General features: G+C 43.8%; 2 protein-coding genes across 2 annotated transcripts in view; both read right to left on the bottom strand.

Moving 5' to 3' along the window:
- Positions 1 to 11,786, bottom strand: part of LOC310865222 (protein NLRC3-like) — a gene marked incomplete at both ends in the record, with an annotated part of 239,975 nt that overhangs the window by 90,381 nt on the left and 137,808 nt on the right. The window lies entirely within an intron of this gene.
- LOC310865176 (cysteine--tRNA ligase, cytoplasmic-like) lies at positions 8,973 to 11,198 on the bottom strand (the record flags this gene model as incomplete). The annotated part of the gene is made up of 1 exon (XM_083774202.1): positions 8,973 to 11,198. One exon carries the CDS (start codon positions 11,196 to 11,198, stop codon positions 8,973 to 8,975), a length of 2,226 nt encoding a protein of 741 aa, XP_083630328.1.

Below are 11,786 nucleotides of genomic sequence, written 5' to 3'. Positions count from 1 at the left end.
TATGGCTGCTGTGCATAGTCCATTTGGCTTCAGATGTGAACTTTTTCCCCCTGTTATTCATTGTGTGACCAGCAGGTGGGGCTGTGGTCACTGTCAGCCCACATCAATTGATTGATTGAAAATGTTATTAACAGATTGCAGTAGTGACATAAATGTGTTATTAAAATGCCAAACACAAGTAGCCAAATCATTGTGCAGAAAGGCTTAGTTCACAATAATTAATTTGAATGTTTATTCTGCTAGCCCATGTGTAAGCTGGTTCCCAAAGTGGGGGTTGGGACCGTCAAATGTTTTTTTTTGGGGCGGATTATAGTTTGGAACCAAATGGACCCTTATGGGTCTGTAACTCTGAGAGTGTACAAATGGAACCAAATGGACCATCAGAGTTAAATTAACATTGATTTTACTATATGAATGGGGGTCCCAGAGATAGAATGCCATTAAATGGGGGTCCGTATACTTAATGCATGTCAAACTGGTACTTGAAATTAAATGGGTTGAGAATCACTGTGTAAAAATCTTCTCTTATGGGGGTCGCTGGCATATATTTTATAATGGGCTGCTGATGTTGTTATGCTCATTTGGAAAACAAAATTCTACTTCAAAAGTTGTGGATAGCATACCATAAACAATAAGTTGAAGGGAAACTTCAACTTATTGCTTCAACGTATTGCTTCAATGTATTGCTTCAACTTATTGCTTCAACTTATTGCCGGCCTTGCCGCACACGCCTGCGCCGCAAGGCCGCGGCAGGCGTAAAGAGTGTCTCTTATTTCAATATCTCAAAGGTGGCAACCCTAGGGGCGGTCCCAGATGAGTTTTTTAATGTGCGTCATTGTTTTCTCACTACAGTAAACAAACCAACATACAGTATAAATGTATACAGGCTATATGCACTTTGACAACCTTTTTAATACCCCCACTTTAATAGTCCAATAATTTGATAATTGTGCTATTTGCAACAAAGTAGATTTTCATACAGTAGGTTTCATACAGGCCTACATTTCAATAGTAAAAGTACACAGAAAACATGTATGAGACAGTCCAATTAGTCTATTTTTGTAATAGAGCGGTATGGCCACATACCTTTTTTATTTTTTTGCCTAATGCTGACATGTCAGCAGGTTTCAAGAAGACTGGTTTTCAACCAGTGGTATGGGGATTGGGGACCACCAGTTGTCCTTGAGGGGTCCCGGGTGGTCCCCAGCTAAATGATGGAGATAGTGGAAGATTTAAGGAACATTTGACTTCAAGTCATGATACAGAGAAACCCTTTGGCATGGAAGTACCTTAGGGTCATATGAAAAGATTTATCCAAAGAGACGAGCTGCATCACCCTTCATTACTGAAATATGCACGTTTTTCAAAATGGCCGCCGACAATGAACCACTATTACACCAGAGCCCATATCTTTGCTTTGGTTAGAGCTATAATAATAATATTGGTGTCAAAGTATACATTTTTAGGGTCAAGGAATCCAATTAAATAGATTTCAAGAATAAAAAACCCAATCGTTTTCTCGTTACCATGACAACAGGGGTAAAATATGCAAATTTAATTCAAAAGAACACGTTAACTTTACCCCCCCTCACCCTCTAAAGCTTTCATTTAGTTTCCTCTTTGGCATGGAAGTACCTTAGGGTCATAGGAAAAGATTTATACAAAGAGACAAGCTGCATCACCTTTCATTTGTGAAATATACAAATTTTTTGAAATGGCCACCACCATTTACAGCAATACATCATAGCCCGTATCTTTGCCTCTATTAAAGCTATAATAAAAAGATGTATGTCAAAGTGTACATTTTTGGGGTCAAGGAATCCAATAAAATCAATTTCAAGTCTAAAAACCCCAATAGTTTTCTCGTTACCATGACAACAGGGGTAAAATGTGCAAATTTCATTCAAAAAATATGTTTTAACAGGGTAGCTTTAACCCCCCTCACCCACTAAAACTTTCATTTAGTTTCCTCTTTGGCATGGAAGTACCTTAGGGTCATACAAAATATTTATCCAAAGAGACAAGCTGCATCACCTTTCATTTCTGAAATATACACGTTTTTCAAAATGGCCACCACCATTTACAGCAATACAGCATAGCCCATGTCTTTGTTTCTGTTGGAACTAAAATGATGAAATTGGTGTCAAAGTGTACATTTATGGGGTCAAGGAATCCAATTAAGTAGGTTTCAAGAAAAAAATCCAATTAGTTTTCTCATTATCATGACAACAGGTGTAAAATATGATCATTTCATTAAAATAAACATGTTTTAACCAGGGGGGCAGTCAGCCAGATATTTCGTGAAGCCTCATTTGAAATCGGTAGTTCATATAATGGCCTGTTGTGGCGCTGGACTGGACCCAAAAAGCCCCATAGCTCCATAGAGGCCCATGTATTTTGGCCCAACTTCACCTAGACTGTATTACCTTAATAAACATGATCATGAATACTTTCTTCTTCCAGTCACTAGTTTAAAGTCTCATTTCTAATGTCATAATATTCTTTTTGGAAAATTATGGTCCCATTAATTAAAAAAATGACCATAAAGTCGCGTATGTTCTGAGGGGCGTGGCTACCGTTACAGTCTATGATCGGGATTCCCCTCCCACTCAAGAGTCTTCTCCTCCCACTCGAGTCAAAATAAAAACCAACGGAGAAGAAGGGGGGAAGTCCCGCCTCGTTGTCTGGGCAGCCAATGACCAGCTGGTACAAAACGGAGCCAGCCAATGGCCAGCTGGTACCAAAAAACGGATCTAGAAAGATGGCGACTTACATCAGGAATTAGCATAGTATTACAGGCTTCATTTTACGTTCATGTTAGACCCGGGGAACGCTTTGTCCATATTTTTTACAGTCTATGGTTTTAACAGGGTAACTTTCCACCCCCTCCCCACCCCCCTAAAACTTAGTTTTCCATTTGGCATGGAAGTAACATTGCAAAGAAATTATTCAAAGAGACAAAATGAGATCACTCTTCATTTCTGAAATATATTCCTTTTTTTAAATGTCCGCCGCCATTTACAGCAATACAACATAGCTCATATCATTCTGTTAGAGCTATAATATTGGTCTCAAAGGAATTCAATTGAGTAGTTTTCAATGCAAAAAATAAATACAAATAAAAATCACTAATTACCATGACAAATGGACAAATGTGCAAATTTCATTCAAAAACAGGGTAACTTACACCCTCCCACACTTTTATTTACTTTTACCTTTGGTATGGAAGTACCTTATAGGGCAATAAGAAAGACATTATTCAAAGAGATAAATAAGAACACTTGATTTCTGAAATATATGTGTTTAAAAATGGCCACCACCATTTGAAGTAATACAGCAGAAGCAAAGGTATGGGACCTTTGCTTCTGTTAAAGCTATAATGGTAAACTTCAGAGTGTACATAGGGTCAATACCATGACAATGGGGTTGCAAATCCAATTCACATAATGTATCTGCAGACAAGTATCGGCAGAGAGCCATGTATGCTCTGACATGCAGCATTCTCAAGGTGCCTTACATGGGGCCCTGTATGGGGCACCTGTTGTGGGGGATTCCGTCTTACTGGGGGTCTTCAATGCACGTGGGCAATGACAGACACTTGGGAGTGGCGTGTTTGGGAGGAACGGTCTCCCTGATCTGAACCCGAGTGGTGGCTTGTTATTGGACTTCTGTGCCAATCATGGGCTGACCATAACAGTTATGGTCAGTATATGTTATCCCAGGAGACTCGGGACAGCCAGTTAAGAAACTCCACAGTGGAAAAGCCCCAAAGGTTGGTGAGGTCTGTCGAGAAATGCTGAAGGCTCTGGGTGTTGAGGGGATTGGTTGACACTTGACACATATTTTCAACATAGGGACAGATAGGGTGAGAAGTTCAGTCATGTGAGAGAGACTCAGAGTAGAGTCGCTGCTTATTCGCTTGGAAAGGAGTCATCTTAGGTGGTTCGGGCATCTGGTTAGGATGCTTATCGGGCATATCCCTATAGGGAGGTCCTCGATGCACGTCCCACTGGGAGGAGAATCCTGGGAAGACCAAGGATGAGATGGAGGGATTACAACCATTCATTGGCCTTGGAACGCTTCTGGATCCCCCAGGGGGAAGTTACTAATGTTGCTCTGGAGAGGGAAGTCTGTAGCTCTGGTGGAGCTGTTGCCCCTGTGACCTGCATGACTAAGGATAAGCGGTTGAAGATGGATCTTTTCAATATTGCGTGGAAGTCTGGTACAGTGCCTAAAGAGTGGCAGACTGGGGTAGTTGTGCCATTCTTTAAGAAAGGGGACCAGAGGGTGTGTGCCAATTTTAGAGGTATCTCATTGCTCAGTCTCCCTGGTTTACACCAAGGTACTGGAAAGGAGGGTCCGGCTGATAGTCAAACCTCAGATTCAAGAGGAGCTAAGTGGATTACGTCCTTGTCGTGGAATAACTGACCAGCTCTTCACTCTTGCACAGATCCTGGAAAAGGCCTGGGAGTATGTATATCCAGTCTACTTGTGTTTTGTGGATGCAGCGTGCAGGAATATGGGGTGAGGGGGTCCTTGTTGAGGGCCATTCAAACTCTGTACACCCAAAGCGAGAGCTGTGTCCGTGTGTTGGGCAGTAAGTCAGATTTGTTTGTGGTTGGGGTTGGCCTCCACCAGGGCTGCACATTGTCACCTATCCTGTTTGTGATATTCATGGAAGGATCTCGAGACGCAGTCGTGGAGGAGAGGGTATACGCTTCAGGGAGCTAAGGGTTGCTTCACTGCTTTTTGCAGATTATGTTGTCGAGTGTTTGGTGGCCATAGGAAGAGGATCAGCATCTCCAAATCTGAGGCCATGGTACTCAGCAGGAAACCGCTGTATTGTGCAATGCTGGGGGAAATTTAATGTCACCTTGTTGAGACTTATTTGATTAATTACATATGCATATTTTACCACAATTGTGATTGTAATGAGAAAAACATTGTTTTCTTTTAGCGGTGCTCCTATATGCACAGCTTTGTGTGTACGTGTGTGCATGAGCACGGAATGTGCTCAGCTGATTGGCTGATGATGTATAATGATATGAGTGGAAATTAGCAAAATTTTATAACAGAAGCAAAAATATTAGATCTGCTGTATTATTGTAAATGGTGGCGGCCATTTTGAAAATGTGTATATTTCGTAAATGAAGGATGATGCAACTCGTCTCTTTGGATAAATCTTTTCCAATTGCCCTAAGGCCCTTCCATGCCAAAGGGAAAACTAAATAAAAGTTTTAGGGGTGAGGGGTGGAAAGTTACCCTGTTAAAACGTATTTTACGATTTAAATTAGCATATTTGACCCCTATTGTCATGGTAACGAGAAAACTATTGGGTTTTTTATTCTTGAAATCCATTTAATTGGATTCCTTGACCCTAAAAATGTATACTTTGGCACCAATATTATTATTATAGCTCTAACAGAAGAAAAGATACGGGCTATGCTGTATTGCTGTAAATGGTGCTGGCCATTTTGAAAAAGGTGTATATTTCAGAAATGAAAGGTGATGCAGCTTGTCTCTTTGGATAAATCTTTTCCTATGACCCTAAGGTACTTCCATGCCAAAGAGGAAACTAAATGAAAGTTTTAGTGGATGAGGGGGGGGTAAAGTTACCCTGTTAAAACGTATGTTTTCGAATGAAATGTGCATATTTGACCACCGTTGTCATGGTAACGAGAAAACTATTGGATTTTTTAGTCTTGAAATCTATTTAATTGGATTCCTTGACCCTAAAAATGTATACTTTGGCACCAATATTATTATTATAGCTCTAACAGAAGCAAAGATACGGGCTATGCTGTATTGCTGTAAATGGTGGCGGCCATTTTGAAAAAGGTGTATAATTCAGAAATGAAAGGTGATGCAGCTTGTCTCTTTGGATAAATCTTTTCCTATGACCCTAAGGTACTTCCATGCCAAAGCAGTTCTCTGTATCATGACTTGAAGTTAACGGCGAAAATTTCGGCCTTAAATCTTCCACTAAGAGTTGCATTTGGCCATGTCTCGCATTTTGTCCAAAATTCCATGCTGTACTGTAGGAGACATAACAGGCAAACATTGATCAAAATATAAACTATTCTACATTCTCTAATTGTGTAGACTTATTGTTTATTAATTAAGTAATGCAGATGTTTAACAATAGACTATAGTTAAATTATTATTTAACTCTTGAGAGTGTAAACATTTTAGGCCTACGGGTTCTTTAGGTCACCAGTTCTTCCCTCATTTAGCTGGGGATTGGGGAACACTAGCTGGAACCTCCTCAAGGTCCGGTGGTGGACCCAGACCACTGGTTGAGAACCACTGCTCTATGGTTGACCGGAGTCCCTCAGGGTAGTGTCTTATAGACTAGAACAGGCCTGTCGAACCCACTTTGACACCACTGGACTAGAAGGAGAGCGCCGCTTTGTTGTATACCTTTGAGCTTGAACGCAAACTCATTAATAAACCATTGCCCAGTTGTGCTAAAGATATAAATTCTTTGGTGACTCTTAACGAAAAATAACAGAATTTAACAGATTCCTCATAGTATCTATCTATAAATGCACCAAGTCTCTGTCTGTATGTATACTGTATTGTCTGTGTGTGTGTAATCCACGTAACTCGAGAACCGTTAGCCACACTGTTGTAAACTCTAATTGGACCCTTGTCTGATTCTGACAGACGGGTAGTGTGTGCAGGCTGGGTGGTGTGTGGTTCTGACAGACGGGTAGTGTGTGCAGGCTGGGTGGTGTGTGGTTCTGACAGACGGGTAGTGTGTGCAGGCTGGGTGGTGTGTGGTTCTGACAGACGGGTAGTGTGTGGTTCTGGGTGGTGTGTGACAATCCAGTTGAAGTATTCCTTTGGTACGACGACTGCGGCGGCGGGCCCAGGAGAACAATAACGCGACACGAGACAGTATCACGCTAAAAGGTTCACAAAGTTTATTACACAAACAGGGAACATATATAGTGCTGGATCATAATGACGTGACAATAAGATATGAGACAAAATAACGTGCCTACTGGAGCAAGGGCCAAGGCTGACCTTGCTGCCGCTGAGATGTCTCTCATAGCCTATCTATAAAGTATGCTACAGTTCAGGCAGTACACAATACATATCAAGTACACTGTATCTCAAGTTCAAGTACACAGACATGGGCAACTCATGATTATAACATAACAACATCGACTTCAAATTCGACACACGCGTTCCACACCACAGCAGGGGGGTGCAGTGCCCGGTGTTGAGTCGGTCGGAACTACGGTTGTCCAGAACTGCCCCAAAAAGGCCTCTCCCCGGGCCCCTGCCCATCGTCCATATATGGAGCTGGCCTGTTCTGACCTCACAACACTGCATATACTCCATATTTGGGCATGCCTTACAAAGAACTCCATATATGAGCATAAAAGGGAGACAGCCCAACGGGCACCGCTGTAGAGGCTCCAACGCATAATATCTGGGTGGGGCATGCATTTCCAACTTGCATCGTTCCAAGTAGGCCAGTGCCCAACGGTACTTTTAAATTCCTGATTATCTCAGCGCACCTTTCGGGTGTGCGCAGGATCTTCACCAGTCTATGGTTGGTTAAAGTATAGACAGCCGGACTCAGTTCCCCAGTGTTGTAGAGCTGGCCTAGCCAGTTAAACTTCATGCAGTTGCTGTGCAGTGTTCTCTCCCCTGTGGATTCTTCTCTAACTCTGCGTCTCTTCTCCAGTGTCCCTGGTCACGAGCTGAGTTTCACCAGCCATCGGAGCCCACACCCCTCTGCCTCACACCTTGTTGTTAATAAACACAGCCTGGTGGGCTTTCACTCGCTCTTTGCCCCCTCTCTTTGCCTCCTCCACTTGTGTGTGGGTCATACCACACACAAGTCCTAAACAGTAAGATCTGGCCAGCTGGACCCAGCCAGCATGGCATTTTGCTAGTCGTGACTTGTGAGGGGTCTACTCTACAGCCAGCATCTGCAGAGCAAAGGACTTAGTTCAAGGCTGTGTTTGACCACACCCAGGGGCAGGATGCAGACACAGCTCTCCCTACACCAGCAGGGCTCTAGCTCGGTAGCAGATTATGCCACTGAGTTCTGCATCCATGCCACCCCGTTGTACTTGAAACGAGCCTATGTGCTTCACAGCACGTTCCTCTGGGGTTTGAGTGAGGCTGTCAAGGCATCTTTCTCATTCCCGACCACTCTCACTCGTGCTGTGCATGTTCTATCTGCCTTCTCAAATCCCACAGAGAAGGATTCCATGCAACTGGGCTGAATCCATGTGACTCCCAGGGGTCACATGGATGTGTTTTTCACACCAGCTGTGTCTCAGGAGGTAGAGCAGGTCGTCCAATGATCCATGGGTCAGTGGTTTGAATCCCGGCTCCTCCTGTCTACATGTCGAAGTGTCCTTGGGCAAGACACTGAACCCCAAATTGCTCCCGATGTGCTGGTTGATACTTTGCATGGCTTCCGCTGCAATCGGTGTATGAATGGGTGAATGTAATGCACAATCTATGTAAAGCGCCTTGGATAAAGGCGCTATATAAATGCATCATTTACCATTTTTACCAATGACCTCTTGTCTGAGACAGATTTCATAGATGGCTTCAATAGGCTTGTCTGATAGCACAATGTTATATAAATTCATGTTTATTTAATTTTATTATATAGTAAACTTGACCGCTGGCTCTGCACTTGGTCTACTCTTTTACACCAAACCACTTTGCCAACAATAGTAGATCTGCAAGCTCACAACAACTCATGTTGTGAGGCATTGTGAGCTTGTAGATCATTTATTTTTGGCTAATGTTCCCCTCACTCCCCTCAGAATCCTATCATACAAAGATTTGGAGGACCTAGTGGGTATGTAGAGGAGATATGCAGAATAGGTGACCTGAACAGTGTTGTTGTACATACACTGCAAAATCATGAGAATGAGAATTTGAATGGACCACGGCATATGGTCCATCCTCTACAAGACGCCCGGCCAATTTAACAATCAGGATCCCGTCACCCGTCGTTTCTCCTCATCTAAATATTCTCTATGTAATTTATCTTGCGTCTCATAGAGTTTGCACAGTTTCTTGGATTCTCTTTTGCTTATCTTGTTTCCTTCGAGATCGTGAGTGGGGACACCCGCTTGGTCAAAGCTTGAATATTTCTCAATATCACTGAGAAACAATTCACTTGGAGGGATCTTCATCTTCGCAAGTTTAGCCATCTCGTGCTCTTGTTTCTTTCTAGCATCTTGTTCTTTCTTCTTTTTCTTCTCCTCTTCCATTTTTTTCTTTGCATCTCTTTCCCTTAGAAGTGTCTCCGTGTCCACCAGCTTCACCTGCGAGGGATGGCCCTCCAGGTCTTCCAGTCGGACTCCCAGTTCAGGTAAGGTGTCATCGCGGACCGCGTCACACAGCTGTAGCAACTCCTCACAACTCGTCACTTTCTGCTCTCTGGCAATCCTCCGCACATTTTCTCTGAAGTCCGACAACACTTTCAGATATGGCATCACCGTGCTCTCCAGATCCACCCTTTGACCTTTCCCTCCTCCCATGGGAAATCCTATGGTCTCTGGTCCTTCAACGGCACCAAAGGTCTTCAACATTGAAGTGAGATACACAGCAATACTTTTAACTAGGAGGGGATTGGGGGTTAGCTTGTCAGCTTTCCTGCTGGCGATGTACTTGTTGGTCAGGTGGACCAACGTCCTCATCTCCTCCATGGCAACGTGGGTATTGATGTTGTCACACAGAGCCTCGTGGATGGCCAACCTCTTCTCATAGAAGGAATGTTTAAGGTCAGAGTGCGGATATTCCCCTTTTCCATTCTCTGTCGCGCCCCAGCTGCCAAATTGACCACTGGGAGAGTGTTGCAGTAGGTCCTTGACATTGAGGAAGAATTCATTCATGAACTTCTCATATTGGACAGCCGACTGCATCGTGTTGTCAGAATAATCTATGGTATCCGTCCAGGAGTGCATTAGGAAAGCCAGTCGGAGTTGGCGAGCCGTGTTCTTTGCCAGGGCGTCTTTTATTGTGACAAAATTCTTGAGAGATTTAGACATCTTGCAGCCTGCGATTGTCAGGTGACCGGTATGCAAGAAATAACGAACCCAACAATCATTCTCAAAGAAAGCCTCTGACTGAGCCAACTCGTTGTCGTGATGAGGGAAACGGAGATCGCATCCTCCTCCGTGGATGTCCATTGACTCTCCGAAGACAGAGCCAGCCATGGCTGAACATTCGATATGCCAACCTGGCCTGCCCTTTCCCCAAGGTGATTCCCATGATGGCTCACCAGGCTTGGAGGCTTTCCACAAAGCAAAGTCATTTGGGGACTTTTTCTCACTTAGCCTGTCAGCAGATATGCTCAGATCTCCCTCTCCCTCTTGTAGAGCCTTCTGGTCACCGACTGCTTCTGGCACCAGCTTGGCGTATGAGTGCTGCTCGCTGGCGTTGAACTTCACGGTGTCAAAGTAAACCGAGCTGTTTGATTCATAGCCATAAGCCTTTGAGACAATCTCCTTTACAAAATTCACGATCTCTGGCATATATTCACTGACCCTGGTGAGAACATCTGGTGGAAGGACATTCAAGTCTTCCATGTCTTTGACATACTCTCCTTCCCAGTATTTAGGAAGGGTAGAGAAGATGGAGTTTTTGGTAACTTGGCTGCCAAACTGGGCGTCCAACCAGTCAGCCAGCAGGTCCTTGCCAGCCTCCAGTAGCAGCTGGGCCTGAGATTGTATGTCATCTTCTGCAGCCTTACTCTCCACAGCTTCCTGAAGAGGCCCTAGGGCAGCAGTGACTGCATTGTCCAAACATTTCAGCATCTTCTTCTTATCTTCATCTTTTGTCTCCTCCAGCTTAGCCTGAAAGGGCCCTCTGGCACTGAGGACATCTTGTAGTATTTGTTGGCCTCCTGGATTCTCCTCCTTGTATCTTTCCAACAGATGGTTCTGTCTGGCCCTCTTGATTATTTTGTCGTCTACATCTGTGATGTTCATGCAGTACAGGACGTCATAACCGAAATAGTCCTGAAGTATCCTTCGCAGAATATCAAAAGATATGTATGTTCTGGCGTGTCCCATGTGTGACGCGTCATATACCGTAGGTCCACAGCAGTACCATGACACCTTCCCATTATGGGGTATAAACAGCTCTTTAGTCCGTGTCAGGCTGTTGTAGAGCCAAAGCTTTCCTTTCGTGCTGTTCTCCGGTGGACCCATGACAAGTTCTTCCTTTTTCCTATCTATTCCCTTCTCCCTCCTCCACTCTTCTAACTCTCACTCTGACTTTGAATATATATGGAGTATTAACAGACAGATCAACACTGACATCATCATTTGGATCATCAGGTGGGAATAACGACACGTCACTCTGACAGTATCTGGATTTCCTTATATGGGGATAATGATACATCACTCTGACAGCAGACTAAACAGCAGAAACCTCTCGGCTTTCAACCAACGCACGTGGTATCTTCAATGATCTCAGATCCTACAGGACCCAATAAGACACAGGATCCGGTCTGTGTTACAACATTGCTGTGTGAACCGGTCTGGAGCGGATAAAATCGTTACGTCATGTTGTAGTCATTGTTTTGTAGTCATGCAGGAACCTAGCCCCTTTCGGCACCCTCGGTTAAGCATTTCTGAAGTTTGGACGTCGCTTACCCTAGGGTCCCTAATCGGTTATTCCACTCTCCATGGGATGCAGATGTATATACCCTCCGTTCACGGAGAGCGGCGTGCCGCTTGAGTGTTGGTGAGATGTTTTAAAGATGCATAATGCGGCTATAGGAGACAACGGAAACG

This window comes from Protomyctophum parallelum (assembly GCF_964188405.1).
Source record: "Protomyctophum parallelum genome assembly, chromosome: 10".
In the NCBI taxonomy this organism is placed as follows: Eukaryota; Metazoa; Chordata; class Actinopteri; order Myctophiformes; family Myctophidae; genus Protomyctophum; species Protomyctophum parallelum.
Note: the sequence above shows the minus strand (reverse complement) of the source record. Positions and strands in the feature narration are given on the sequence as shown.